Raw genomic sequence first — 27,994 nt, 5'->3', positions numbered from 1 at the left:
ATGTTCATTAGTTCGATTCATAGTATGAATTTTATTGCATTATTGCTTGATTCCGTGAAGATTACAATTATTTTTTTGTATTGCGTTCAAAATTTGACGAGATAAAATTGTTAATACCACGAATGCCTTCTATAAAATACACACTCAAATCTCGCATATCAGTTAACCCTGCAGACGGTTCAGTGTCATCACCACCTTTTCGAAGACGCGATTCCTTCCATGCACAAAAATGTCTATCCATTCTTTCTATATAGAAAAAACTACGATTATTGATATACTGTTTAGGAAACCTCACACTCCGAAATACAAATCCGCCATATTCCAATTCAGACCTTGCAACGCTGCAATTATGCGCCACAACCACAATCAACGATACAAAAAAATGATGATACTACATTAACCATTCACAGAATAGTTGTATTCCCGTATTCCTGATCAAATCCGTTACAAATCTGAGACCTTTACCTTAATTACGTGTGCTTCTTGGTTGCAAGAGTGCAACTTATGTTTACTTTCGTTACTTACTATCATGGCTTCGTTCATTATCAAATCACTAACTTCAGCAAATGTGAGATGAAGTTGTGCATTAAGGTAAACACACACATTGCAGATTTGCTTATCCTTCCCAACCTGCTACTAATTCATCTGTTGCAATGTTTGGACAATGAAGTTTTAGATAATCTAAGATGATATTGTATCCAGCTCTTTAAACCCCTTTTCAAGGATCAATTGAATAAATTAGTTTAGTTTTGATAAATATTGTCATTTAACTTAATTCAACACTATTCAACGGAAATCGAATTACGGATCCATGAAATAGAGAACCCGTTTCAAATGTCAAAACCTATATACAATGCAAATTACCAACATAGTACAACCTATATTTCGTGTTTATCTTTGCTAAACTGAACAAACTCCAACTCCAAATATTGTGCACAATGTGTTGAGGCAGATAAAAAATGAATTCCCTATTGCCGTATCTCTATGCACTCGTACAGTCTAGATTCTCCAAATCTCATCATCAACCGTAGATAACCTTCCACTTGCGATGGACATCAACGGATTTCGCCTAGAAGGTGAATCGACGGGTGGTGGTGGATTGTTATTGTCCGAATCTCATATACCATTTCCACCTACTGGTGACGACAGGGACGATGTAGAAGGGCTTGACTTCTGTACGCTGGAACCACTGCTACTGCTACTGCCGCTACTGCCGCTGTTGCCACTGCTGTTGAGATTATTCGCTAAAGCATACATACTGCGAGTTGGCGAACGAACGTTTGATGCCGGGTTATGAAACTTCAGCAGCTCCACCACTGTTATTGCAACCTGTACAATGCCTCGACCTTCAAGGACATCGGCTGCGCAGCACAGAAGATTCTACAATGATAATAATACGAAAAGGAATAATACATCTCTTTCCCTCTTTTAAGCACATTGTTTTTTATATTATTTTTTTCATGATGAACAAAACAACAAACGAAAATCAACAAAATCGCTGTCGAGAAACCCATACACGTAAGATGTATTTTTATTGATTTTGTATAAACTCAAGCACAAACGACAGTCAAAAGATTGTCGTTTTATGGAAACAGCAATGCATGTATAAGCGTGATAATGCTTTTCTTTTGTCGATAATTTAATAGTCATGCTATTAGCATGAGCGGGACATGGTATTAGGGAAAGCTACAACAATTCTTCAATAAAATTATTCTTTCCTAGCAGTCTTAAACGGCGTGTGTGTATAGCATAAGGAAAAGTGTCCGACCAAGAAAGCTATTGTATCTGTGTTTTTAATTTTAATGTAGATCGTTCCTGTGTAATGCAAATTAAAAAAGGCCCTTGTTAAGTGCACATTTACTATTTTGGATCTTGTGTTGTTTATGAATGCAACTTTTTGCCGAATAATATTATTTGCTAATTTTGAATCTTAACAGCGTATACGGTGAATTAAACGAGACAGATATTTCAGGAAATTGTTCAAATTCCTTGGAATGATGCAATTGATATAACTATTACAAAAATAAAGGTATTTTTTGCAATGCAGAATGTTATACACTTCTATAAACTCTATTCCTGAATCTTTGTGTTCTATAATCACCTTAGCACTACTTTTGCAATGTTGTATAGCAATAGGTTTTATGTTATATCAAAACTAGGGTGAAATATTACTTCACTAGGGATTTCAATGCTTCATCTGCATCGGTTGTCATTCAACAACTGTGAAGAGAACATTTATCTGCAATTGTATTTTTATAAGTAACCAAGAAAATTCTGCTCTGTAAATGTTTGGATATTGTCACTATCATAAAATATTTTACTCGGTCAGATTCAAGTTTGCACCCTTTCAGCGTCCTTCGGAAACCCTTTGGTTTGCTGTTTGTAAATAAGTGGAAGTTGCCTCAGTCCAGACATAATTTTAAACTAATGCACTTAAACTAAACTTAAGAAGATACAGTCGTGAGATGTTCTGCCTTAAAAGATAAAAAAATATTCCAAAAAAATCGCACGGATACGAGAACATCAAAACGATTTTAAACTAAATAGCATTCAAAATAATCTAAAAAAATATTACTTTTGTTTGAACTTTCATATTTGGTAAAGAGATTTTTGCGTTTGGAAATCTTGGTAATATAAAACATTACATTACATGGAATGAGTGCAATTTTTACTGGAATTTAATAATTCGTTATTAAACTTAGTTAAATAAAGTACGAGTTCTATTTTGCATTATTTTCGTATAACGCTAGTAGCCATTAACTTTCATGCAGGTTACCGGTACCGTAATAATGTTTACATGTATTAACCAAATACATGTACTTACATTGCATGATTTAACGAAATAAACCTATTTCAATGTTGTTTTAATGTTTCTAAGATTGGTTGGCTTCATTGAAAAATAAGATTTGCCTTTCACTGTGACACTGATACACTCTTAGCTAAAGGTTAGCGTGCTTAACATTTTATTTGTTATAAGGCAACTCTCATGATTTCATTACTCCTCTTTTTTAAGTGTATAATTTCCTGCTCAAATTGTTTCTTATTTCCTGTTCTATGTCTCGTTCCTACCATGCACGTTAAACATGCGTTGTAGCCACACATTTGCTTAAGTAATAGTAACTGTCCAACTTTTGATTATTGATTGTATTTTCCTGGCACTAAAAAGCTAAGATCAAATTAGCCAACTAGGAGAAAATTATCTAATCTAATAGATATAGAAGTTATACGTTCATGGAACTGATTTTTTAATTTAAATTGGTAAACACTTGAATAAGTACTGTGCCTCCACTTGGATTTCAAAAGCATTTCAAATTAAAAAAAATATAAAAGTTATTCAAAATAAATATAGAAAAATACAGAAAATAAATAAATAAGCCTCTTTTAAATTAATTCAAAGCAAAATGAATTGTGTCACTAGCCACTTTGAATGATTCTTGAGGTGATGTCTTGTTACCTCAAAGGAAATGAAGTGATGATTTCGAAGCATTGTTTTATCATGACACTAAACATAATGTTTTAAGCAAAAAAAAGTAAATATTTTCAATGGAATTTCGTAAGTGGTCAAATGATGTACTTCACGATATCACTTATTTAAGCACTTACCCCCTTGAATAATACTAAACATTAGCTCCCAACAAACTATTTGTTGTTGGTGGAATAAGAAGCTATCTTGTAATATATGTAAATATAAATAATTGTTATTGAACATATTTTAGGATTTTTTTCCATCCAGATCTTAATAACCAAAGATAATTATCTTTGTAAATATAGATAATGCATTTCATACTAATTTTCAATCAAAACAAAGACGGGTTTTAGAAAAAAAATGAACCAAAAAAGATTTTGTTTTGTTATAAGAACACTTTGCCCATTCCATTTTGTAAACACAAATAAACATAATATTAAAAATTAACAAACTACGACAAAGGATACAAGTATAAATAAATGACCGTAAACAAAAATGTTCCTAAACATAGAATTGTCGAAATCACTGGGTGATCGGATTCACGTCGATGAGAATCGTTTTTAGCACTGTAGGGCTCGTTTGCTATGGACACTTGCGGGGTTTCGACAATTTCCCCCTCATTTTTGATTGCCGCAGCATTTAAGATGGCAGACGTTTCGCAGTTCAGTATCTTCATACTGCTATTTGCAGCATTTTCAAAAAATTCGATTCTCTTCGTAACCACTTTATGCTCCTCAGTTTTTATCGAATCGACGTCATATTGAACGATGTTAAAATTTTCGGTTCCACTGGCTTCGGTCTTTGAACTCAGTATTGGGGTGTCAAGATCGTTTGACGGTATATGCCGACGAACAATTGAATCGGCCATGGTGGGTTGAGCATTAGTTGGAGTGAATGTTTCACCACCCACATCATCATCATATCTTACTTCAACGTCATTCATATCGTCGTCGCAAGAAGTAACGCTCGTTTCCGAATCTTCGTAATCGGGAAGACCGTAACCCATTTCATCAGCATCGTCGCTGCGACAACGAAACTTTCCAATATCACTGTCGTATTCACATTCTTCGATTATTTCATTCAAATTTGATTGTATATCGGTTGAACCATGATTTCGACGGTTTGTTCGCGTAGAAGGAAACTTTCGTTTTCTACCAGGTTTAACACTACTCTTGGGAAGATCCAATGTCACTGGAACATTCCGATGATCCTCACTGCCACGGAACGACCTTTGAGTAGGTTGGTCCGAATACTCGAACATCTTCTCACCGGTGGTTGCTAGGTCACCGACTATTTGCGAACCCTGCTGATCAATTTTGCCTACAGTCGAAAAACCATACGATTCCATTATTTCACAATTTAAATTTGTCTCTGGCTCTGTTGAGCTGTTGGTGTTGGTTGCAGCAGCTGTTATGGCTGATACGGATTGCGTTGTTGGCGGTGGCGGTGGTGGTGGTGATCGAGGACGACGAAGAAACCCAAGTGGTGATGGTGAAGGTGGTGATACGCTCTGAGCCACCGGCAAACTCAGCAATGCTGCGATCGTACGATACATCGCTAACGGATTAGGAGGTCTTGGCGTAGGACTAGTTTCCTGTGATCCATGTCCATCATCATATCCCGCCTTCCGATCATTATCCTCCAACGGTGTTGACGAGGATTCGGCCACGGTTGGTGGAACGATGTCCTGGCAGGAGCAAATCAACTCCTGCAACCAACACCAATAGCAACAGGATAGAGAGAGAAGAAAGTTAGTGCGCGTTGACGCCTGTTCCGCATTCTAGCGAATAGAACAAAAATCTAACACTAAATGTTTTGTTCATCGGCTAATTGTGCCATGTGCCATAAGCAGCGTTTCTATTACGTTCATCTTCTTGTCCTTTAGCACCTTTTCAATCATTCATTTCCTTCATTTGTTACCGCTATTTACACACAACATATTTACAAATGTAACTCATACAATTAGCACTTGTTGGAAATATAAATAGATTAGGGACTCAGATTTTGTTTTCACTTGCTTTGCTGGCGCAACTGAATTTACTTAGGCGCTCTAATGTTACTACTTGTGTAATACAAAACCTAAGATCAATCCAAAATTTTAATAAAATGTAATACACTGCTTTTATTTTTAAAGTTTTTCTTTTTCAATTCATAACTACAGTGAATACATTCAAAAGAAATTTTCATTGTTTTGACCTGTAACCCAATAACTTAGTACAAAGTTTTGAAAGGATAATTAATGTGCTTTTCTTAGCATTAGTTAATGATATCAATGGGCATCCGACAACTATCCGACAACTATCGAAAGGTAGCTTATGATTGACTTAAACGCAAACAACACAAGTGTCTAATATACTTCATAACTCAATTCGACTGGCTGCACAATTCAATTTACTGTTCATCTATTTCTTATTTTATTCATATTTCGAAACGCAATTATAGTTATCAACTAAACCTTAATATTTTTCTACTAAAGCAATTCGGACTATGTCGATGTGAATTTGTGCAATGTAGACGTCTATTTTGTTTTAAATAATATATGCAACATAAAGGTGGCAAACAAAGCAAGAGTAGAAGAAACAAATCTGAACACACATATAAATAGTCTTATGGAAGAAGAGAAAGAGAAATCAGAGCTTGAAAACCATTCCCAAAGATTAAAACCACCAAAAGACAAAGACCCACTACTTTCGCTTAGCAAATGATTTCACCAAAGATTAAAGAAACATTCAAAGAATTTCAAAACTCACCTCATCTACGCCAATTTTTCGACAAGCATCCAGAAAATAATCCACGTTTCTTCGACATCGAGCCATGGTTAATTTTGGCTAAAAATGACAATGATACACAGTTATTTTTATTCTAATTTTAGCATAAATTTAAAATGACTATTTCAAACATTGCTTACCACCGCTGAAGAAGGGACGTGAATGCTGCCAACCGATCTCGGTCGAACAAGATTCGCAAGATGGCATAGCACGACACCATCCATTAACGCAGGTGCAATGTCTTGCGGAAGCGACATTTTCAAGCGGGTTTCAATAATTTGCCGGAGTTGCTCAATGAGTTCAGTTTCCTCCTTCTGCTTATCGAACTCCCGACGCATGGTAAAGCTCAACTTTTCGGTAGGCACGTCACGATTCCACGAGACAGTCCTGCAAACAAGAATTATTTTTTCAATTATCCTTCAATCTATGCTACATCTGTATGTTAGTAACCGCTGGATGTGGAATATTGGCAACTATATGATATTAACTCGGAACACTCTTTCATACTAACCACGTTTAAAAATAACGTTTTCCACATTAATATACTTACTTGTTTGCTTTCTGTCCCGGTTTAGCATTATTTACGTAACCTACTGTCGCTGTCAACGGTTTTTGAGTAGCTCCCGGTAAGCCTAATCCTCCATTATTTGAAACCGTTGGCTTTGGTATCGACGAAGGAGGAATATTATTGTGCGCCAATACCCCACTTGTCGACTTGCACGGGCTATTTGGTTTCACATAAGCGTATTCGTTGTTGACACTTCCATTTGCTGAAGACAAAGATCCTTTTCCAGCACCGTTTGAAAGAGCATTTTTACCATGGGATCCATTAGAAACACTAGTGGAAGCAGCTCCTGACGCATGATGATTCCCATTTAAATGTGTAGGTGATTGATTATGATGTAATGAGCCAATGTTGCGAGATGGTATGACTTTTTGCACCGGCCGCTTATTAGGAGTACCTCCAGTACTATCATCAACTGTCGTGCCTTGACTACCGTTTCGATTTGGCGAAAGCAGAGGACTTGAATGGCTGCCAGTTGCCCCAGTCATGTGGTAGCTGCTATTCGGGTTTGCATTAATTTGGTTCATTTTTTGCACGCCTATTGTATGATGTGGCGATACTGGAGAGCTTTGGCTGCTGCTGCTATAAACCGAGGACGACGAGATAGATTTTGTGTACGGCGAAACATTGCTAACCGGTGAGTCCGTCGCCGATCCAGCACTATCTGGTGTCAGCGGATGATCTTTGGATCGGTAGACTGAGTCAAGATTACGCTGCTGACGCAATGCTTCCTTGTACTCGCGATACGTCTGATAATTGGATAGTGTACGGCCTTTGTCATCCATCTTTGTGCCATCGGGTGTTATGTCTCCTTCAGGCGATATATCATTGCTAAAGGAATACGGATTTACATTATTAAATAATTCAACTGAACCTCGTATATTAGCTGCACCAAAAATTTACCTATTATTGTTCGATAACTGCTTGCGATCCGGATGATGTTCCTGAAATGTGGCATTCTTCCGAAATTCTTCTTCCCAACACACATCATTGCTACCCCCCGTTGTTTCAGCAACGGCAGTATCTACTGTAGATTCATGTGGACCACCGTGGTTCGGATGAGTTGCCAGAGCGACATGTTGTCCACCTGAGGAAGGATTAGAAGCAATCTTATGGTTACTACCATTGGCTGGCATAACCGTGAAACCCGGGTGCAGTGGAGTGGGGGACCATTTTGACGAGGAAATGTTGAAATTGTGCGCATCTTCCTCATACTTCCAACGCTTACCATCGAACCCACCATCACTAGTACAGTATCCAGAGTCGACGTTTGCTCTCCGATTCCGCTGTTGGCTGTCCAGCAAACAACTGCTGGAATTCTTTGCCGAAAGAGCCGTACGTCGTAATGTTGCATGGCCATCGATACCCGTTTTAGATTTTTCCTCCCGCGACGCTACCGTTTCCAAATACTTGAAGACATGCACCAATCCGCGTACACACAGCTGTTTGAGCGAGCGTATTGAAACAGAAGCAAAAACATTAGCTTATTGTTTTACATTAGCATTAGGCAATGTTGTAATCTACTTAGAAAACAAGCCATCGACTACTCACGCTAGCTGGTGGAGAGGTGAGTGGATTGTTCGAAAGTTCCAAATCCACAAGCGAGGTCATGTGTCGAAGTTCTACCGGCAAGGTAGCGATCTTGTTACTGCTGATATCCAAAAATGCCAACTCCAGGCAGGTGAGATCACGAGGCAGGTAAACTAACTGATTGCTGCGCAAATTTAGCGAACGCATGTTGCGAAGGTCACCCATTCGCGCTGGAAGATGTGTTATCTGATTGCAAGCAGCATCGAGCTCCGTCAGCTTCTCCATTCGACCGAGCTCGTCGGGCAATGTAGCAAGGCGATTGTTCGAGACGAGTAAAACCTGAAGAGGTAGAGCACATATTTCGCGCGGCAAAACCGATAGTTGATTGTTTCTGAAAGCATAGACAAACAAACCGTGTCAAACATGTTGTTTCGTTTAATGTTGTTCACGCCAACAAACCAGTTGATTATGTGCATCGATGCAATATTTCTCACGATTAATCAGTAGCTGGGAAATACAATCGATCTTTTCATTCCCATACTACAGATGATCTGTTTCTTACCTTAAATCTAAATAAGTTAGAGAATGCAGTCCACGTATCGTTTCCGGCACAGACCGGATCGTGTTGTGGTAGACCAAAAGGCGCTCTAAAAACGCGAGACATGTGATGTCTTCCGGTAGTTCGCAGAATCGATTTCTCGACAGATCTGAAAAAAAATGAATAAAAAGAAACGTTGAAATGCAAGAATTTTATAACATATAAGAACAATAATTTAAAATTGCCTTCATCTGACTAACATTAATTTACATGTAATTTCAATAAAATCATTTGATTTACAAATTTCAATATTTTTCATACTTTACTATTTTACTTCAACAAGTATAACTTCCTTTTCTGCAATTATGCCAAATACGTTTAGCAAGATTGTACAATAGCAGCTTCAATTGCCTTAACTACCATTGGTCACGTAACCATATTATAAACATCTGGAACGAATCAATAGAAATCGGATGACAAAGAAATCTTAATTTAACCGAATTCACGCCAATCAAATTTCATAAAGATACAAATCTTCAATACTTCAATACTTCAACACATTGACCAATTACAAGCTTCATAAAGCTACAAGGTCAAACACCAAATCACAGCATAAGAAGATTGATATGACATCATAGATTCAGCAAGAATTGGACTTGTCGTACATTACATTCCCCAAATCTATTGAATCGGATTGGTTTTCATATTTTTTCATTATCACTTTCATCTGACATCACGTCACTGAAACAGATCAAACGATCATGCTGCTGATTCATAGAAAGAAAATACACGAGCCTTTTTCTTCTCTTTCACACGAGTCTGTATGTCTGAAATCATTCACCTTTTCAGAAGATAAAGAAAACAAGACCAAACATTGATACTCACACACCTGCAATCTAGCTCCATTCCCTTCTTTCTCTCAAGAAATGCATTCCCTTGAGTTTCAGAACTTGCTGCCTCTCACTCTCGCATTCGATGCACCCTTATGCTGCTGCTGTAGCACACCACACCGAGCATAAGTTCTTCTCTCCTGCCACATTTATAGCACTTTATAGCATCTCGTGGTAGTGTGTGTGTGCGAGCAATCAATGTGTGCCTTGTGCGTGCCGACCCGCAAGCCAACCGGAGCATGGTATGAGTGCGTTCGCGACATCATCATCCATCTCGAGCGGCTAGCATGCGTGTTTTCCGTAGTGTGCCGAGTTTTGTCTCAAATTCTATCCAAAAAACAACTACTCGACGCATTACATCGTGTGCTACATAATGGGAATACTGTGAGGAACAATCTTTGTTACGAGTGAATATTGGCCAGTATTAAATTTGTGTAGTGGAGCACATTATAACTGAGCGTCAACGAAACGCCGGATCCAAGTGAACACCAGGAGGTAGCCCTGCTGCTGTTGCTGCTGCTAGAGGTTGCCTTTGCGAGACATACGACCAGCCAAACTCATCAAGCGTGTTAATATTGCTTGGGAACATCGTTGCGAACTAAGCGACGTCGATGTGGTGATCATTCTCGAGTGTGTGTACATCAATTATTTTATTTACGAACGTTATTTGCATGCAAATGCTTCCGATAAAAACGCAAGCTAGATAAACTGTGAAGGGGCTGCTGCTTCCCGTACAATACACTCTGTTCGTTAACGTTCGTCCTAATAAGGTTCGCATTATAGTGCTACAAACTGGTCCTTCGTTTCCTTACTTAGCAAACCTATCCGGGACGTGTGTGCATTTGTGTGTTGGGCTTGCTCATAAGGCTGAAAGATCAAACGTACATTTTGATCAGTGAGGCACTCTCAAGGGGAAATGTGTTAAGCTATCATACGGATAAAAACATTTTCTTCTTCAAGTCTAATACTAACGATTCGATTGAAAGTGTTTTAAGGAAGTACTGCAACTGACGAATATAAAACAACCAGAATCGATAAAAATGAATCTGTACCAACCTCAGCAATCCACTGTTCTACTCTGTGCAAGTAAGTATTTCTATTTCATAACGATTGTGGCATGAACATCAAGCATGGTACGGCGTTTATCGGCGTTTGTTAGATTGTTCTCTTTCCTGCCATGCTACCTGCCCATAAGGGACTGTTTGCCCACCTCAGGCAAAGAATACAGTCGCACCCTTGTGTTAGGATCCTCAAACGCAACGCACATGTATTGGTGATCGTCTTCTGGATAGCGATCATAAATACACTGTACGTTACAGCACACCTTCTCAACCACCTCTGTAGGAGAGAAACTGACGATTATGATCCTTTGTTTAGGGAAAAATATATTCAGAGAAGAACGCGAGAAGGTTACCAGAGCGCGCTGGAGCATACAACCTTTTTTCTGTAGCTTTAACACAACAAAACCTGTTTTTTTCTGTTGTCTTCAGTGACCCTGCTTCTCTGCACGCTTGGAGGTATTAGCGCCGCCAGTGGAGGGCTTGTTGGAGGAGGCGGTGTCGGAGGCGGCAGTGGTGGAAGTGGTGGGGCTCGAGGATCGGGTATGTACAACTATGGCACCTACGGCGGTATGGGAACGGGTAGCGTAAGTGGTCTCGGGATGCGTCGAGGAGCCGGCGTGTACGGCCCGGCTGGCCTTGGAAACCCACACGAGACACCGCGATATCTTCATCCTGGCCAGGGCGGGTCGTCTGCTACGAAGAGTCCCATTTCAGCTAAATCTAGCAACCATCGTCTATCGGCCTGGGGAATCATTACGATCGTCACGTTTGTCATTTTGATCGGAGCCGGCGCGTACTGGGGCTTTATCTGCTACCCATTCTTCTGCAAGAAGGAGCGCAACTACAACATGATGATGAACATGTCGTCGGCCACCACCGCCACACCGTCGACGCGATCGACCGAGTTTGAAAAGCTCGATCACTGCTGCTCCAAATCAACTACTTCTACCCGGAGCAACGACACGGGCATTAGCAACATCTAATGCTTCATCCAACACGATCGCCATCATTCCCGCACACAACAACTGCTATTGCGGAAACTAAATTAGAGAAAACGCAGTATACTCATTGTTTAGGCCATTACACATCGCAAAGACGGAATAGCTACATTTGATCGAATGGGAAAATCTTTGTATACTTATTCTAACTGCCACATCTTATCAATTCGGGCATGAAACAACATACGAGTGTATTAAAAAACGAAATATTTCTAACAACTTCCCAAACAAATATTTCCAAACTTCAAAAGCAATTCTTTTGAGTGACTGATTATGCGTCTCTAGAATTTTTACTTCCTCTTATTGACAGATTAGTGATGCATTTATCTACTTAGCTATAACGATATCGAAACATACACCTTTTACTACTAAAGTGATAGCAGCTTGCGTGACGGTAAAGTAGTACATTGAAAATATTAGCCGAATAGATAGACAAGTATTGAATGTGACAACATTGTAATAAAAATATGCTATAAATTTTTAAACAAACTAGAATTTATTTCTTTTTAAAAGGGGCATACTTGTGAAAGAAAAAAATGTCGAATACAATTTAAGAATACTAAAATATTCTATGAAATACTAAGGCACCAACAGATTGTACTTCATATTCATTATATTTTAAAACATCTTCCATACTTTAGGTTTGTTCATCCAAGCTGTTTACTTCATTTCTGACACCATTTCTTTCCCCTCGCAATGATTGCCATAGCTGAGAGACAGGCCTGGAGAATGCGTAGACACAGGAAGTTGTCGTTTGTCATTGAATGTAAATTGGATAGGTCACAAGAGATATGATATGCTAACTCTGTCCCACATGAAATTGTACAACAATGGGGAGCAATTCATCACTGACTGCAGAAAGAGAGTGTTATACACCAACACGCCAAATGATAAAAAAAAAACTGCAACGATCCGAAATTACTGTATCATATCAACCGATGTTACCTAACTTTCTTTTTTCTTTTTTTATTCTTTAATTCTTTTAACTTAATTGTTGTGTACCAAAAATCTAGAGAATAACACCTTTATTTAAACCACTGCAAACCCATTTATTAATTTTTTAACTCTGAAGTCAATTGCATATGTTGTTTTTTTTAAAGAATATTCCAATTGAAGATGAAAATCACTCATTAAAGTCCGGATAACATATCATTTTAATACACATTTTTCATATTTTGATTTATCCCTGGAAATTATCTTGCTTTATCAGCTCTGATGGTTTGCTGGGAAGAACAAAAAAGTACGTTGATTTTGTTCCTAGGCATATTATAATTATGATTTCATTCTCGATCTAACACCACCACAGATAACAAAACAGTGTATTTCTATTCATCGCCATCACAACCACACTAACAAGCACCAATCATTTCTCCCTGTTCAGCTACATAATTTTCTTTCGCGCTTATCCCTCGTGCACGGGGATTAGGGTACAATAAATACAAGACTGTACTGCCGTGGGGTGGGTCAAGTTCAAGAAAATAATTTCTATAGCGATGGCAGAACGTGAACGGGATATCCTTTCAATCGTGTTTGCTTTTTGAAGCGAGTGCCCCCACCATCAAGTCAGACGGAAGAACGAACCCTTCGTTCAAAAGGCACGAGGACAATTTGTGCGATTCCCATCCAAATCTAAAGGAACAGAGTAGTGGCACAGGTTCGCAGCGTAATGGGCCACATGGTAAAATACACACGATATTTAGTTTAGCAACGATGGTGTTTCTGTTCGCTTCATCTTACCCTAGCATAATTCGACGGTCGCAAAAGATCATTTGGACAACAGCGTACCACGTATAGCACCACTGCTGTTAACGGCGTTAGGGGGAATACTGTATATCGCTACCGTTCTTCATTCTGAAATAATCAAGTGCAATGTGGTGGCGGTTGTATGCTCGAAAAGGCAAAGTAAAGTTGTCTGCAACTGACAGTGCATTTGTAAGTGAATTTATAGCAAAATGTATTTTTTTAGAAGCAAAATCGCAGAAACGAATCAAATAGCTAGAAATGGTAATATAAAACGTTATATTAAATAACAGAATAATTCAGTGGTGAACGGGTGGTCTAAAGGTAAACGCCTCGGCTTCTGTTGCCAGATAAAGTTCAATTCTTCCAGATTCCAGATCACCGTCCACAAATAGCTAACAAATCGGATTCGTAGTACAATTAACTCTGAGCGTCTGTATAAAGTCCACATGACCATGGATAGATAGATTGTTACGCCAAGCAGAATTAGAAGATATATTACTACACTAAAATATAGTTACTTTTTTACTTATTCCCCCCATTCCCAATAATTACTCAAAGATTATTTTTTTCCAAAATTGATTTAGTTTTTCATCTCTTCGAGTCAATATTTTTACATCTGCAGCATTGATATTAGTATAAGTAATTATGTTAACATTATTTTTGACCAACCATTGTTTTACTATAAATAAAGCGCATGCACCGTACGCTTCATGTTCGAAGCCATCTTGCATCATTATGAAATCAGGTTATTACCTCCCACATTCCTCATCAAATTTACAAAATTAGCCTTTTGAATTGTTAATTATACTTGATTGCATTACTGAAGCTCTGCTCTCATCCCATATCACAAGGTATGATAGGTGACGATGGTATGATATGCAACAACCAAAAGGACGTCTTTCACCGCATTCCTATTTTGTTTTGTACTTTCAAGACACTTATGCCAAAATACTGGAAAACTCTCAATTTCCTATTCTTCGTTTTATACCTTAAGCTATATTGTATTTATTTCATTTCTTATTTTTGACTTAATTTCACATAATTTCCTCAGTTCTATCACAAAGGTGTGAAGTTCATGCCTTTCCCTCTGTTTTCTAGTACAGGCGTCCCCCGAGTTACGACCCCCTCGAGTTACGACGATTCGCAGATACGACGATTTTGATTTTTGACAGTAAAAAGTTGTCATTGAGAAGAAATTGACGTATATTTTTGAATTTCTGAGCTGATAACCGTTACACACAAATTTCCAAAGATTCCACAACTACCCGGTATTGCATATCTATATCGTATAAACGACTTTTTGTGTAAAATTAATACATTATCGAACATTGTTTCAAATAAAAAACACGATATCATAGATTTCGACTCTTCAACATCGGTTATAACACGATATCATAGATTTCGACTCTTCAACATCGGTTATAAACTTTACATTGACAGATATTCGACATACGACTTTTTCGACTTACGCCTTGCGTTGGGACTTTTTTTCGGTCCCAAATACAGTCGTATCTCGGGGGACACCTGTATACCTTTTTCTATATCAAGCGAGTTCATTTTACAGTGTTTCTATAATAGAACCCAACCAGATTCCTGCACGTATCTGATACATTTGAAGTAGTTTTCTTATTATTGCCTTGTTTATTTGCAGCAAACTGCCTGGCCTCTTTTATACCCTACACAGCATATGAAGCATCCATCACTTTTTATAGTTAATAGTTGGCCAATCAAAAGCTTATGACGATTACAAAGATCTATTAAGTGATTTTAAAATGTGTCAATGAAACGATTAAAAACAAAATACACATACGACAAGTTTAAACATCTTGAAATGGATAACAAGGGTTTAATATAATCTACAGTCAATACTTGAGAACTCCTGGCGCCTTTCCGATTACTGAGAATTTTCTAAAGCTGTATGAAAGAAAGTGATATCATCATGCCTCGTTGTTATTATGACACATTGTGGCATCACTTCACAAGATGCCCAGAAAATGTGCTCACAACATTAAAATTATTCAATGAGTTGAGTTTTAAATTTGGCCTACACTTCAATTTGGCAATACATTCAATATACATACATAATACAACTACAAGGCGATATACTTCCATCGATATTGTAGTGAAGTGCAAAAATGATGCTATAACATGTTGTGTTACGTTTCAAATCTAATTCAAAACATTTATGTTTAGCATACAGTAATTATAGATTTATTCATTGCAGTATAGTTACTTTTGCGTATGGAGGAACGCTAAAATTTAAATTGACACTATACAGGGCGTGTAGTTGAGCCATACTACATTTAACAGTTGCCACGGGTCAGATTGTATGCCAATCGCTTTGTTAATCACTTAATTTTTAAACGTGTGTGTATTCTAAAATTTATCTATTAATGTCTGTCAAAAAAATGCTGCCTTATGCGCCACATTGAGCGGTAACGACTGTAACAAAACATTCTTCCGTTAATTGATTTTAGACTTATTAAAGCATTACGTTGATCAATATTTTAATGTTACGATTTATACAATTTACACTAATGTGATAATGAATTAAACGCAATGTTGCTAGCCATTTGTAGTTGTAATGTATGAATCGATTGTCCCTTTTCCATGCATGCATGATGCATCTGTATAAAATCTCAAAACTAGTATATCTCGCAATTCAATTGAGCACGATTGTTACGGTCTCTTCGCAGCTCATGCGTAGTTAGCATTTTATCGTGGGAAAAGAACGCACCACATTGCTCTTCATACCGCGCAAGTAATTTCAGCATCAATCCAAATGTGATGATCATGAAATTTTGAGATTTTGAACGTTTTGCATTGTGGGGTGCTAGTATTTATAGTAGATTTTGATGGTTTGTTTACGTAATCACTTCAAGTTGTAGTAGATACGACCAACCGCTCAATATTTGACTGAACAATCAAGTTTGTTTAATTATTTAGTTTCGTTTATTCAAACACATATGTGATATAGAGAAACATGCGTAATGTTTAATGTTCTGTAAAACAACCAACTTATTATTGTTTCTATTTTATCGAATATTCCACCACGCGAACTGCATATTATGAACAATCAGATACCAACTATCTTCCTTAAGGCATGACTACATCAATATCAAGAACCTTTTTTACGATGGGAAGCAACACCTACAAAGCACTTGTAACCAATTTCGGTACCACACCTGAAAACTATTCCCTCGAAACTAATGCTTTCATCGCTATTTCCTTTTGCACCTCGGGCGCGATACGAAAGTAAATACAATCTAATCTTCCGCCAACGCGACTAGCCAACGCCTAGAAAGCATGCTCCAGACGCTACACACTGGGTAAGGCTACAAATTGTGTTTTGATTACGACAATAGCCCTACTACACCGTTCGACCGACCAGGTTCCCCCACACCCAGCAAACGAAAAACTGGAATGTGTGTGTGTCAGGCCATTCATACGGTATTTGACTTGGCAGTTCCAGGCCAATGCACTTACGCCTACAGCTGCGCATTAAAACATGCGTTCGGCCATGCTGCTGCCCAAAACAACACTCGCCAAGATACTGAGACTACGGCTACACAAAGATGCATTCACCCAATGTGGTAAGAAACTAACGCTGAGTGCAACGCAATGATGCTAACCGATATATGGGGCCGGAAAGCATTTTCCTGCACGAAACGAAACAAGAGCTTTACCAAGCGATACAATGCTATAAATAAACCTTTTTTCCTCACTTCACTACGCCACTTTCGAGTGAACGCGACCATGTATCGATGCATAGAGCGTACATTGAAATCACGACCATCATCCGGAGCGCCGCGGGACAGTTTCGGGACAACCTGCCCCAGCCGAGACAAGTGTCAAGGATTGGCTCTAGCAATCCGATTTATTTCACCAGTGTCACATTGTCAAATTCTCTCCCTCATTCCTTCAGTAGAAATGGAGGCTTTTGAGCGTTCAAACCAATCATTCGCTGGCAGCTGAAGGTCAATGCAGCTATTGCATTACACACCTATGAAGCGTGTATTTCTGTGTTTTTTTGTCCTCAAATAGATTTATTCTTTACTGGGTTAGGTTTCACAAAAAAGCAACAATGGCTTATATAATTCACAAAAAAGTTGATTCTATTTGTGCGTTTCTAGAAGGGTAACAGTAATAGCAATAATAATAGAGAAATATATAACTATACTAAGTTGAATTGAATACAAATCAAACATAATCTTTACTGATAGTGCAAGCGTTTTGGCAGCGTTGGAACATGGACGAACAAAAGACTCACACATTATTTTAATGGAAAAAATCTGCAATAGGCTCAATATTACATTATGCTGGAATTATCTAACAAATTAAGTTTCATCAAACTAACCATCAAGCCATGGCCAGATATTCATAACAATAAATATCAGCAAGTAATATCAAGACTGCGAATTGGTCATACCAAACTAACTCACATCCTGTAATCTGAACATTGATATTGATGAAATCCGAGAACCACAAATAATTAAAATAAAACTAATAACATAGGTTTGAGACACGCGCGCGTACAAGTGAATATTCGGGATCCATTTGGGATAATTTATGGTTTGTAAACGGTCTAGGAGATCACAACAGGATTTACTCTTTGATGATTGTAAGTGGCCAATTCCAGATACATTAGGTTCACCTGCTTCGGAAGGTAGTGCCCTAGAGCCATCCATTGGCACTAGTAGAACTGGTCATATTCATGTGGCAGTTGTGTTCTGATAAGTAGTGCGCCGAATCCATTAGTTGGTTCTTGGGGAGCTACGTAAGGGATACATTATACACTCTGGAGCCAGCAGTTGGCATCAGTGGAACTGGCCATATGCATATCGCAGTTGTGTCTTGATAAGTGTTGCGTCAGATCAATTTATTGGTTCTTGGCGGGCTACTAAAGGATGCTAGGGAATACCATTGTATTCGATGGAGTATGACCCGTTTTTTCTTGATGAAACTATGTTGGTCATCTTGGGTGTGTGTATAAATCGAACAGTTTCTCTGAGAGTTTTCCAATGCCACCACTTGCTCGTACAAAATATTTGAATATGAATCAGAGTAATATAATCGTAAAGATACTTCCATCTTTCTCAAACCTGTGTTGGGGTAAGAGGTAGGACTTATCATCATTATTTTTCTAAACTTTTTAAAAAAATCCCATTTATACAACCTTATTTAACAATTATAAGAAACAAAAGTATAAGATAATCAAGTTGTAGATTCGACTATTTTATAATAGTCGGACACAACATGATAAAAAAGGCCGAGTTACCGCACAACTCACCACAGGGTAGATTTTACTAACCAGTATAATCTGACGTATCTGTGGTAGATAGATTTAAGTTACCTAAACAACTTAACAGAGACGAAAGAGACCGAAGAGGTCCAACACCTCTTTAAATATTAAAACAACAAACAAACAACTATACTAAGTTTGTTACAGCAATATGCCTTAAGCATATTTTTTCAAACTCCACTGTGGATTTGTCGGTCGTCTACGAAAATGAAACAAAAACAGGAAGGAACATTTTTTAAAACCGATTCACGTTATACCTCAACAGCGATTGCATGTCTTTATGGACAATCTAACACACGTGCTTTCGTTTGCATATATCCCACCACGTTTTGTATGTTCAGTTACTTTGTACGACGAATGGAACTAATTTGGTGCATGCGCAACATCAAAATGGTTCGTAGAAATCATATATTACGGTTTTTTGAAGGCAATTTTCGATTTTTTACACCAACTACCTATTAATTTGACTTACTATACATAAAACACGTGGTAGAGCCCGACAAGGACGCATCTAATACAACAATAAAATTGTACCGATTCTCCTCTACGAACAATAAATTGCTGGCGGTTTACAGTTTATTCTGTTATTGAGTTGTTTTATCATAATGAAACTCGTGAATAAAACGGAATATGATTCATTACATCCAACTCCACCAACATTACCGTTTACCGGCGCCCATACTTTGCCGGCACAATAAGGGAATGCGAGACGTCACACAATAGAGTTGTACGGAGACGGTTTCACAGTGCTGCTGCAATGCATTGACAGCCATAGCCAGACGATGTCGCGCCGGTGCAGCTCCACGTGGAGCCGCACCCTTTTTTGACTGCAGTACCTAGTGTTAAAGATTTTACCGGAAATATTCATAACATCCCTGTTGTCGGTTCTCGCCATGCCAATGAACCGAATGCCAATGGCACCTACATTCTAGTTGTTGGCGAGACTGCTTTACACGCCAACCTACACTTCTCCATTTCCACCCAAGCCTGCAGCATAACGTTACATCCTTTTACGTACTTTTTTGTATTTTGTTGTACGGTTGTGACAATAGCACACCGCAAGCAAGACAGAACAGAGACCCTCTCTCGATGGAGCCTTTATCTATCTTTATTTTTTTCTTGTTATTTATGTTTCTGTAACCAACAAAAAATGCTCCATGCATCAACTCATTTTACTATTTTATGCATGCAAAAACTGATATCATGCACCGTAAAAAAACATGTTTTTCTCTGATCTATCTAAGCAAAGCTTTATCATGTCTGTGAGCATTCCATATACCACCCAACCAATGCACATCAAACGAAAGGTGATCAAACTCTACACAGGAAATAGTAGCCCCAAACCCATTCGCACTGGCTCCATTCGTGCACGCTCGGTGGATTATTGACTTTTAATTATTTTCCTTTTCCATGCTATGCCTAATCCAGTTCAGCAAACCATATTGTTTTCGTCTGATTCGCCTGCTATGCTATTAAGCCGTACAATAGAAAGTAATTACCCCATCATCCGACATAGGCACGACGGTGTGCGTTATCTTTGCATATTGTTATCTCCATGCGTACTTTTCTCCTTTAGTCTTACGCGTTGTTTCGTTCCGTTCATCTGCTTTCGGCACGCTTTCGGTGGGTAATCCCGTTTACTTCCGACTAGGCATAGGCCAAATACTTTTTCCCCTCCATGCCAACCAAATATCGATTAATTCAACCAAACCCAATCAATACTAATTTCCGTTATCGATTTTCTTACCATAGAAATTAAAAAGGAGCATTAACACAATGGGTAACAATACCATAGGAAATGTTCACCGTGGTTAAAAGGAATTGCTGTTTTCAGCTACAAACCACAACAACAAAATTGTACAGAAATGTTACAGATCATTTTAAACCTGAATTTCTATCCTACATATTTGTCGGTATACTGCAGTACGTGACGAATATTGTACACTTTTTGTTGTTGTTAGTTCTAATGCTCGTTCGGCGAAACCCGTATGCAAACACTTATTCGCCACTGTTTCTTTTTGTACGGAACGGAAGCACACTTCAACATACAGCAAGCTAATGGATGTCCTCTACGCGCCCATTCTGAAGTCAGGAAACGAAATATTATACGGACAATAGCGTAGCAGCGTGTGTGAAAAGACGAGGAGCAGACATATATTTTGTATTTCAATGTTTTGAAACGTGCCATTCCAACGGAATAAAGGTTTATTGTGCATTCCACAGCAGTAAGCGAGATTTCATCTACAAGCTGAGTTTGCAGAAATATCACTTTAACCTTTGCCGAATTCTTTTTTACTTGAATATTTATATCGCAACGCCGTATACAAAACAGAAAAAGAAGGCAAAAAAGTAACCGTAATGCAACAAAAAGATAGTATGTTAAGCTTTTACACTGAACATTAGCAAATTTACGCCAAAGAAATATTAGTCAACGATGGGTATGGATGAATGAATGCAACATAAATATTCAAACAAAAATTCCTAACTAGGTACTTCTGTACATGGTTATACAAAAATGCCCTATTTCCATCTAGTTTTTGTTATCATGTTAGATAACGGTAATCAATGTGAAAAATATCGATAAGAACGATCGATGAAATGATGGTAAACTGCCAGATTTCCCAACCAGAAGCGTAATATAAAAAAAGCATGTACCATATATATCGAATATCATTTATCGCACCACACGTGTTGATCGTCCGCCCGTTGGCAAAATCAATCACACATTTAATAAAAAGAAGAAAAGTATAAACAATATTTCAGGATTGTAGGTTCTTGTTTTCGTGAAAAAGGAAATAAGCAATTCAAGCTATACACAAATGTCCTTTAACCAAAACCGGCTACTATTGCCACGATCCCTTTCGCGTGCGCTACTAACCATATTTAGACATACGATGAGATCATATGAATTTGTAACCTTCCTCGCATACGATGCCATTCCAAGTCTGTCTGTCATGCGTTGGAACCGCTCCCTTCAATGATGACGACAGTAAAGGGTCTCTGCTTCACTCTCCATTTATTCGTTGCACGATCACAATCAATGTCAAGTACGAGAGTGTTCGTTGGTGAGAAAACGGTAGTTATTAGTACGACCGTGTCCCAGCGCCGTAGCGAAAATTAAATGCTCACAACAACTTTGACTAATGATGAAACGATTATGAATAGGATTAGTATAGCATTGGAAAATATTTCAATTGTATGTTTCGTAAATATTTTTAAGAGTCTACATGTTAAATATTTTCATATTCTACCGCAGACTATTTTGGGTAAAAATATATTTTGTTGAAAAATATGTTCAATAAAAACAGTATAAAAATAGGAAACATGTTCTTAAACGATCGCTTTTACGAAAACTCGCACGATGTAAATATTTGAACAACGACTGGCGCCTGTTTTCCTTCCTTTTTACCACCCCGCAGAACAGCAGTTCGATCGGTTTCTCGTTACTCAGTACAAGCGTAAGCATACACTTACCAGCCCCACCACCTACTTCGCAGCCTTTACGATCATTCGACCGTTTGTGAATGGAACGCGAAACTCAAACAACATTCATCCCTGGTGCTAAACCCGCCACACACAACAGACCGATGGTGGTGGCGGTAGGAGGCATTCACAATACGACACTTTGAGGCTTTTCTAACACATCCAAATGGACAGAAACACGCTTGTCGTCGTCTGTAAATAAAGCATATGCGAAATGCTGCCAACAGCGAACGCGTGATTTGTGGCCATGAAAAAAAAACCATGCAAGCGATCAGTAAACACGGCCGATATGAAACGATGAGTCATCGCCCGATGAACACACGGCTGGAAGACGAAACATATGTGGCAAACGGCAGTGCTTCGCACACAGTGGCATTATTGCCTCAACGCATGATTTAGTTTAGATAGAAATATAAATATTGATCTTGCTAATCACTTCCACATAGGAAGCACTCGAGTCAATAAGTCTGCAGCCAAGGAAAATTGCCTGTCGCATGGTTATTGATTATCGTAGAGCACGGTTCCAGCATATTTTCAGAAAACTTGTTCGAGCGTTCAGTGTTTACGCTTTATAATCATTCGCGTTGCCTCTCATGAAAAAGCATAAAAACGGTTCAATGATAGTTTCTCCCCCCTTACTATGGATTTCTTCATCAATTGAACAAAACTGAAAGTAAACTAGAGAAAGAAAAAAAATATAACTACAGTCCACCACCTCGCCAGCATGCGCAATCATGCGCATAACAACCATCAACCCAAAGGCCTTTGCCTTCTCCAACCACTTTTAACTAGGGCCCCGCAGTACGATCAACTAAACTGTAGCTTACCCCACGCAACCCCTTTTTCCAACGGGAAAGAGGAGATCTATTTCTGATTTTAGCCGCTACAAACTATTCACTACGGGTTACACTACTGGCTCATCGCACTACCGGGGGAACGGTTCGATGCAACTGAATAGGTTTCTATTGCTCAATTAATCGTAACAAATTTTGTGGTTAGCAAAAGAGAGTGAAATTTTTCGATGCCGTTAAGCCGGACGTTTAGTCGGAGGATACGAGGCCTGACAAACGTTTGGGTAAGGTCGTCTTTTTTTTATTTTTTGGAAAGTATATGCTGCAAAAACGCACGATCGGAGATCGTTTGTAATGCTAAACATTTCAACAGAATTCGGACTGCCTTTGCAATCAATGTTACACAACGGACAGGGAACGAGTTAACGGCGTCTGCTGCGTGCTCGTATATAGACAAGTGTTTCGTGAATCATTGCCGATGTACATTTCCGAGATATAAAACATAAGTACGCGCCACTTGCGTGAGTTCGTTTGCACGCCCGAATTAAGCCTGGAAACGCTGAGAGCTTATTAATCTGCCATTATGGGATATTAGCGGGTTATAATACTTTTCATAATTGACCCGATTAAATTGCCACAATCTCAAGATATTCAACCTTGGCGAAGCGCCACAACTTAATTGAGCAATTTTTAGCTTCCTTCCTATCTTTCCATATCATATTGCCGTTTTCCCTTCCCATCGTAGACAGGGAAACCTAAACCAATCTTCATCTTTTTTTGCAATATATTCCAAACCACACGCACCCGGAAAGCGAACATCTTTTCTATTAATCAGTTTCAAGTGATCACTTTTGGCAAAGAGGAAGTGAATATTACAACACCACAAAAAACCCCTTCAAACGCCTTTCAAGATCATGGCTTACGCACCCAGTTAAAGGAGCAACAGCAATGCTCATTTCATAGAATTATCGCCAGCAAACTGTAACGCGTCGACACATGCACGCATTTGGCTGTTGCAACACAACACGAGCGTAGCGTACACATGAAGTGAGTGTGTGTGGCTGGCGGCTTATCAGAACAGAAATGTTGATTTGCTGCACGAGTAACACGGAACCAGTGTGTCAGAGTTTTACTACCCTATATGCTTTCTTCGCACTAAAATGGAAATCTGTCTCAGGTAGATTGATCATTTTCCAACTTTCTTTGAACGGTTACGGAGTTTCACCAAACCGATTTGCTCGTTTGTCTGTTTTCATCCACTTTCTATTACTTTTTAGGGAGTTTTCTTTCGTATGTTCTGGAGACAACATAACTGGAACTACTTTAACAAAGTTTTATTTTTATTGCTTGCCATTCTAATTGCTGAAGTGTAAACTGTATGATCAACAAATGATGCAAAATGAAAAATCGTATTAAATTCAATCATTGAACAACATACTTTTTGCAGCACTGTGTTAAACGTTGTCGTAAAATAAACCAAAAATACAATCAGAAGGACTAATCCTAATATTATTCCGATCAGCCAACGAACACTGAAGCTGAACTTCTTTGCGATTAATCATTAGCTAGTGAACTTTTAATGAGTGGCACTATTATCAAGCGCAACATGCTTCTCGCCTTACCCGAGAGCCTTCCACCATCGGAATGATGTCATTTGTAAATTTAACAGTACTTCTTTCTGTGTGCCTACCATCAAACAGCATTGAGGTTAAAAGGAAACAGTTATGCCTCGCTTTCTTAAACCTCTCTTCTGTATAGATAGTGCCGCTACAGATGTCTGTATTATGTCCATCTGAAGGTTTCGACATCTGGAACCGTACCGGCATCGTACCGAACTCATAACAGGCAATCGGAATGAAACAGTTTTTACTAGTGCTTTGTCTAAATGTTGCTATGAAAACCGATTATTTTATGTAATTACACAATTGTTTTTTTTTGTGTTGCATAAAAGTAACCCTTATAAAGTTGTTTCGCTGTGAGCGACTTGTTTAATTCTATTACAAAAAGAGATGGTACAACTGACATTGCAACTAGCACCCGTTGTGCGATAAGCACGAACACTGATAGTGGTAAGAATTTGCATATGGTCAAAGTGCTGGTACTGTGTGGCAAATGTATGTGTGGAATGAAAGTTGAAAGGGTCGTAGTGACCTTATTGAAGCCGTTGTGCAAAATGCGTTCAATTTAGAACTGTAGCTCGATCGATTGCATTAGAGTAATTTCAAAATCAAATAGCCACTATTCAGCTGTTTGTTTTTTATTTTTCTCGTTACAGTTATTTGTGGCAGGTCTTCTTGGCCGTAGGAATCATGTTCGAAAGCATTTACATCTAGCGGAATGGCTTGGACTACATTCATGGGTGTTCAATAATTTGTGTACGGTTTCATTTTTTTATGAGCCTCTACACAAAAGCCTAAACTACATTACTTTGGGACCACCAGCACTGTCCCCACACCTATGCCCACGGTTCAAGGCACATTATTCGGCTGGTAGATTGAGCTTCTAGGTCAGCTCGTTCAGTGTCCGAAAAAATCACCAACCAAACCCCCCACCCGTTAGCAGTCCCACATGGGCCAGATGGTAGCGACCCTTTGCCACTCCGCGAGATGTGTAGCATAATTTGCGAGCGGCCGATGTGCGAGCGGCAAAATTATTATCCTCGAGCAATTTTTGCCGGTGGCACTCACCGCAAGGTTTCAGTGCCATCGACATGGGCAAAACAAAAAGCAAATCCATTTTTTTTCCTTTTCTTGTTCCATCCACCCAATCTCATGCCCCCACCCAGTGCAGACAAGAAGAAACAGACAAGCGTACCAATGAGCAGGAGGGGGACCACTCTGCGAGCTCCTTGGTCTTGGCCTGCGAGCTCTTTACGTAAGCCTAGACTACCTCATTTTGTATGTCCTCATTTTTTGCGAAAAACCTGCTACGATGTGTCCATCGAAGGAAGCCGAGGAAAAGTCAATTTTTCACGTATTGATTTTACCTCTTTCGAACTCCGTTCCTCTTGGGTTTGGTGGGGGTAGGCTTTACCCGTCGTGATTTTACCGAAAAAACGAACGCATTTATGTCTTGGGTTTTGCATGCTAAAGGTTACGTCTTTTTCGAAACAATCAAAGGAAAAATACTCCATAGCTTTACTTTATAAATTGTTTGCGAAGATCTGTTGAAATAAATCGAACAGCATGTAAATCGACTCAAACTCGATTCATACGCCTCTTCAAACAGACCCGTTCGCCGATGGTTACGCTTTTCAAGTGCGCAGCATTATTCGATTAAAGATGCTGTATAAATAGAGTGGAACAAGTACTAAGCATTTTGATCGTATCCCGCAGGCTATCTTTTTCTATCCGTCCGTCTACTGCCGACTTCTTATGTGGTTCAAGACCTCTCGTCCGCCAGGTCGACGACGCCAGTTGTACATTGCGGCTGGCCGGTTTGCGGGAATAATTTATTTTTAACGATTTTGTCGTCGCTTCTAATTGCAAATATACTGCTGTCTGTTTTGCTCCCGGTCTATCGAATGTTTTCGCTCGTTTTATTCCTAGATTATTGGCCAATATATACTCCACACGACCAAGGTATCTGTGGCAATGGTTCGGATATTTCATTTCACTTAGCTTGTGGTGCTACGAACTATCTCGTATTGGCCAAAAAATTGCCCTTAAAAATGCTATTTCTTGCAAAGTGTATGTCCTTACCTGCAATAACCGTGTCGCTGAGGTTGTACTTCCCCGCTGCCTTCGGAAAGTCCTTCAGCTTGCGTCCGCTCAGCTTCAGCTCCCCGCTGAGGTGCGCATCCTCCAGGATGCGCTCCAGCGAGCGTGTCAGCTGACTTTGCAAGTGACCACCGGCGATGCCGACGTTGCCGACGCCGTTCATTCCTACCAGATGCAATGGTTGGTGCTGACCCGAATAGACGACGGTTGACTGGGTTGCTTTCAGGCAGGCGGCAACGGCCATATTTTTGTGGCACTCCGGTTAACAACAGGAAACACTCAAGATGCGTCTGTGTCCATCAGCGATTGACGTTTCCTCTCGCCGGAATCGCGTCGCAGAAACGGAACGCCTCGTCCTCCCCGCCCGTGCGCCGTCCGGATACGCCAACTAGGTGCTCACGGAAATAACACTTTTACACACTTTGCACCCTCTGTGCATACCAAATCATCTTGCTGACAGCAAACGACAACCATTGAGAAATCTTCCCCTGCGTATTTTTCACCTTCTTTTTCTTCACGATGCGTCTACACAACCAACCGTTTTGCCGTGCACCTGGTACACTGCCGCGCTACGATGAAAATGAGAAAAGCGAGAACCGTGAACCTATCAATTCGCCGTTACTACGGCAACGCAGACACCGACATTTCGACACCTTTCGGCACCAGCATCTAGGAAAACTCGTCAGCCAAACCCGACACGCTCTCCACAGTCCTTTTTCCCTTCACAAACACACACACACACACATGCCTGCGCGGACGCACACTGCTCTAAACCCACCCAACCAGAATCAAATTTTCTGGGCCTTTTCACGCACTCCGGAAAAACGATCACAAAAAAGAATACGGGTAGAACGGTAGCGTATACGCGCAGCGAAGTTGCTGTTGGAAGAAGCCAAGAAGTTGGGAAGCGCTCATGCGTATTTTTGCTGCCGGCGGTGAACCAACTTTTTCCACTGTCGATGCCGATTGTCATCGATTAATTGCACTTGTTCTTTGTGGCCATGCTTAGCAAGAATGGATGGTGTAGTTGCACAAACCTGCGACCGACAGCACGAGCTCGGTCGCTTCGACGCGAGATGAGAAAATGAGGAACGTATACATGCAGCAGAAAAGATATACAGACACCGTGGGCGTACACTT

The 27,994-nt window shown here is 39.3% G+C and overlaps 2 protein-coding genes across 4 annotated transcripts; one reads left to right on the top strand and one right to left on the bottom strand.

Moving 5' to 3' along the window:
• Positions 1–5: 5 nt before the first annotated feature.
• On the bottom strand, positions 6–27,978 carry LOC121595815 (leucine-rich repeat and calponin homology domain-containing protein). 3 transcript variants are annotated; one of them, XM_041920060.1, is made up of 9 exons: positions 26,837–27,971; positions 8,892–9,036; positions 8,351–8,720; positions 8,028–8,241; positions 7,703–7,886; positions 6,785–7,630; positions 6,375–6,621; positions 6,217–6,294; positions 6–1,380 (listed from the first exon to the last, which is right to left on the bottom strand). In XM_041920060.1, exons 1-9 carry the CDS (start codon positions 27,096–27,098, stop codon positions 1,117–1,119), a joined length of 2,610 nt encoding a protein of 869 aa, XP_041775994.1. In that variant the 5' UTR covers positions 27,099–27,971; the 3' UTR covers positions 6–1,116. The 3 variants fall into 3 exon arrangements, with proteins under 3 accessions (XP_041775994.1, XP_041775991.1, XP_041775992.1); XM_041920057.1 differs by lacking the exon at positions 6–1,380 and adding an exon at positions 1,496–5,174 and having other exon boundaries at positions 7,703–8,241; positions 26,837–27,423; positions 27,892–27,978; XM_041920058.1 differs by lacking the exon at positions 6–1,380 and adding an exon at positions 1,496–5,174.
• Positions 9,973–12,299, top strand: LOC121595816 (uncharacterized PE-PGRS family protein PE_PGRS54-like). Its single transcript, XM_041920061.1, has 2 exons — positions 9,973–10,843; positions 11,248–12,299. Exons 1-2 carry the CDS (start codon positions 10,798–10,800, stop codon positions 11,799–11,801), a joined length of 600 nt encoding a protein of 199 aa, XP_041775995.1. The 5' UTR covers positions 9,973–10,797; the 3' UTR covers positions 11,802–12,299.
• Positions 27,979–27,994: the final 16 nt, after the last annotated feature.

This window comes from Anopheles merus, chromosome 3R (genome assembly GCF_017562075.2).
Source record: "Anopheles merus strain MAF chromosome 3R, AmerM5.1, whole genome shotgun sequence".
NCBI lineage: Eukaryota > Metazoa > Arthropoda > Insecta > Diptera > Culicidae > Anopheles > Anopheles merus.
Note: the sequence above shows the minus strand (reverse complement) of the source record. Positions and strands in the feature narration are given on the sequence as shown.